The following is a 3958-nucleotide window of genomic DNA, read 5'->3' as shown; positions in this document are numbered from 1 at the left end:
ACAGAGAAGAAGAAGATCCGGACAGGAACAACCAGCATGCCACACGACTTACTGCATGACTGACATTTGCCCAAAGTTTGGCATCTGAGTTAAGATGTAAATACGTTTATTTCAAACAACTATAAACTGTGATCATGAGCACCAGTTGTAAGCAGATCTGATAATAAAATAGTTTGTTTTACAGTTTCACTTTGATTTGTTTGACAGAATAACGCTTTTTACTGTTAAGTATATAAATGAACCCTCAGCCCGATTTCTCCCAAATCTCCTTAAAATCACTGTTTTTTGGAGACATTCCACAAATATAGGAAGAAGCTTAAAGACCAATGTGTGTCAGGCAGCTTTTGGTTTCCATTAGAGGAACTTAACACCCCCTAAAAATCTGCTTTCAAAGTCTCTGCTGCCCTCCAGTGCTTTAACCTGGTCACATTGCTGCAGTGATGTAGAAGTGTACTCCAGTGGTCTGCAGATTGATTCAAAAAGTACGCACCTCACAACATTTAATATAACTGACAAAAATGTGAAGTTTCACAATTACACAAATTAATGGAAGCCAGTGGATGCCTGGAATTGTTTACAAAATACATTTGGATTTCTAAAACACAGAAGCATAGTTATAAATAACTATATAAGTAAAGTTACTTACATAGTTTGCAAAATGGTTGGTTGTGATTTAGTGATTAAATTGGCTAAAACCTTCCAAGACACTGGTCTGGTGTGGTATACTTTAGGAAGGCCTTTAGAAACTGCAAGGTGTTAGCTGACACATGAATCCTTTAAGCAGCCACTACTCCTAAAATGTGTGCTTTTGAGAGAATGTGAGTAACCCTATTAACCAGAGGGGGACAAATTCATTGTTTTTCAAGTCATAAGTGAGTCTCAAATATTGGCTTCGATGCAAAGTCCTAAACTCTGTGTTTTGAGTCCCAAAAAAGTCATATTTTATCTGTGTGAAGTTCTTCAGCTGCTGTTGAGTCAATTCAAAGGATATCTGTCTATTGAGGTTCACTTGAGGCTAAACTCAAGATCACTTCCCGTCATGTTCAGCATATTGCACTGCGTACTGACACTCTGACACTCACACTCAGTGAAGACACAACCTTTTATTTCCTCATTATTCACTTTTATTGTAGCTGCTGCTGTCTTGGTCTCTCAGGTGTCAATCGTGAGCCAATCAGAAGCCAGTGACAGAAAGGAAAGCGGCTACTCGGTAAGCCTCCTGAAAGACTGTACAGTGGGGCAGACAGCGCCCCAGTCCACCGGCTTGCGGTACTCGCCTCTCTCCAGCAGGTACTGGCGGCCCTTGAAGTGAGGGTGCTCGTAGAAGACCCACCAGCCTCCCAGGACCCTGCAGGAGTGAACCTCCCTCCAGTGGAACTTCTCCAGCACGGAGGGACAGTCCTCAGTCGCTTCAAACACCTGACCGGCAAAGTCCCCTTTACCGTAGAGCTGGATCTTGTAAGGGTCTCTGCTGGCCTAGAGGAGGACGCAAACAAAAAGGACACTGAGAGGGTTTTCAGGTTGAGTGAGTAAAACATTTTCATCACCACTGAATCCTACAAATCAAGTGCGTTCGAAAGCTTACGAAGCGAATCATCTTGCAGGAGCTGACTCTGTCGTTGAGGCCAATCCAGCTCTGGAAGTCGGGGTACTCGCCTCTGGTCAGGACATACTGGTAGCCCATGTAGTTTGGTCTCTCGTAGATCACCCAGGTCCCTCCCTCCACGCGGGCCGAGTTACAGCGACTCAGGTAGGAGTGGAAGTCGGTGCAGTCGCTGTCGCACTCATACCTGCGACCCTGGTAGTTCTTGTCCTCGTAGAAGATGATCTGGGGGAAGGGACATGAGTGGACGTCAAGAAATATTAAATACTCTGTTCTGAATGCTTGTATAGTCAAGTCTGGGCCTTCAAAGTCTTAACATTTGGGTGTCTATCTGTAAATTCTATACTCTATCTGACAAAATATCCAACTCTTGTGACAACTAACTTCTGAATATTTTCTACCTCCTCAATGTTCAGACTTTAAATACATGTAGCCTGCAAGCCCAGACCTAAATATAGAACAGTTTACAGGTACAAAAGTAAAATTACAGGCACAAATTATTTAATGTTCCATAGCTGTTTAACATCCGACTGCATGGGTCAATCAAAACTGGGGACGGGTCTGTGCCTCTCAGGTATTAACATTCACTTTAGACCGGGACCGCATGCAATACACCCAGCGCTCTTTGAAAACCCCAGGAGGACGTTCAACAAACCCCCAGTGTTGTTCTGAAGGTATTTCCAGAATCCTCACAATCTGGATGAAAACATATTCCATCTGTGGCACGATAAAACAGTTTCTTACCCGTTTCTCAAGTTTTCCTAATCCAAACAAAGATGGTAGCCGCCTCTACTCACCCTGCCCATCCTGGGACTAGCTGTGCTCCACCGTGTGGTCTCCTTTGAATATGTGTGTTAAGTAAAGTAAACACTATCTATGTGTGTGTGTGTGCGTGTGTGCGCTCTTATGTTCCCCGTTCTCCTTTATACCTTCAGAGCCCTGTATCATTGAGACAACTGCTTTGTCATGAGAATGAGATCCAAAATTTGACTCAGTGGTTCCATTGCTGGTCATGTTTTCCAGAAAGAGGCTGTGGGATTAGACTGCATAAAGACCTCGGCCACTGACCAACTCTTTACAGCAAACTGTAAACACACACTCTCACACACACACAGATATGCACAAACACACTCTGACATAAAGACAAATATTATAGACCTCTATTTGATGATTGTATAAATGTTGAACTGTCCTTCTCATGCACTGAGGGAACAGCAGCCACGTCAGCTCTCTGTGTGCACCAACAACCTTCATCACCAGTAGCAGCACTGAGCTGAACTTAAACACACAGGAACCTGTTAGAAACACGATTCGGCTCTCAGCTGGTACAGTGCTGAGATGCAGCTGTGGGGATTTTGTATTGACTTCACAAGTCAATGCATCTGAAGCTGCAGTTCCTCTAATGGCCACCGGAACCGGTGTTGTTTCACATTTTGCTTTCCCATTAATCCCCTTATGTTAATTTAACCCCTACCAGTTAGGGTTGTCTGCAATGCTAAGCTATGGAAAACATGGGGAAAAGGTTAATGATAGACTAAACTCAAGTTACTAAACTTTATAAGGCCATAATATCAATAAATATGTGTGAGAAAACAAAGCAAAATAAAGTAAAATAAAATAAATTGATGCAGCTGCCTACTTGGGCCTATTATGAAATAATGACATTAAATAACAAATAAAGATAAGTATCTATATAAAACTGTGTACTTCAGGTCAGACGTGAGGACAACTGTCAGTACCTCAGACACCACAGGGGGGCAGCATTTCCACAGTGGAAAGACATCAACGAGCTCTCAGAGGTTTTCGACAGTTTGCAGTGATTTGTCAAAGCAGCATCTCAGAGTGGGATGAACTTTGTGTCGCTGCACAAAGACGTACAGCAGATTAGAGCTGCAACAATCAGCAGAAAATGATTCTGCGACTATTTTCATAACCGATCATTTAAATAAAAAATGCCAAACATTTGTCAGAATGTGCTTCTTTTTCTTGTCTGAACATCAGAATAAATTGAATATCTTTGTGTTTTGGACTGTTGGTCGTACAAAACATTTTGAAATGAATCAATTAACTAATTAATTTGGAAAATGATTAGCAGATAAATTGATCATGAAAAGAATCCATTAGTTGCAGCCCTGGTAGATGGCAGCCAAGTGAAATCTGATTGGTGTGACATATTTCATACACAGAGGAACTAAACTAGAACAGGAGAAAGAAAGATAACATAACTGTTATATACATAAAATAACACATATAGCAAAAGAAAAACAGAAGAGAAGCCAATTTAATATAAATCATCATCATCATCTCATTTAACAGTGATTTGGAACTAATTTGAAGTCCAACATCTGAATAAAA

At 41.6% G+C, this 3958-nt stretch overlaps 1 protein-coding gene across 2 annotated transcripts in view; it reads right to left on the bottom strand.

Moving 5' to 3' along the window:
• Window positions 1-1203: 1203 nt before the first annotated feature.
• The window catches only part of LOC139306535 (gamma-crystallin S-like), a 5811-nt gene continuing 3056 nt past the window's right edge, over window positions 1204-3958 (bottom strand). Inside the window, exons 1-4 of one of the 2 annotated variants that reach the window (XM_070930421.1) lie at window positions 2482-2617; window positions 2401-2450; window positions 1586-1828; window positions 1204-1476 (exon numbers count right to left, since the gene is read on the bottom strand). In XM_070930421.1, the coding sequence (XP_070786522.1) occupies window positions 1204-1476; window positions 1586-1828; window positions 2401-2450; window positions 2482-2617 (702 nt within the window). Of the gene's footprint in view, window positions 1477-1585; window positions 1829-2400; window positions 2451-2481; window positions 2618-3958 lie in introns of those variants that run through there. The other variant, XM_070930422.1, reaches the window with a different exon arrangement.

This window comes from Enoplosus armatus, chromosome 24, assembly GCF_043641665.1.
Source record: "Enoplosus armatus isolate fEnoArm2 chromosome 24, fEnoArm2.hap1, whole genome shotgun sequence".
NCBI lineage: Eukaryota > Metazoa > Chordata > Actinopteri > Centrarchiformes > Enoplosidae > Enoplosus > Enoplosus armatus.
The sequence above is the reverse complement of the archived record's forward strand: the minus strand, read 5'-3'. Positions and strand labels throughout refer to the sequence as shown.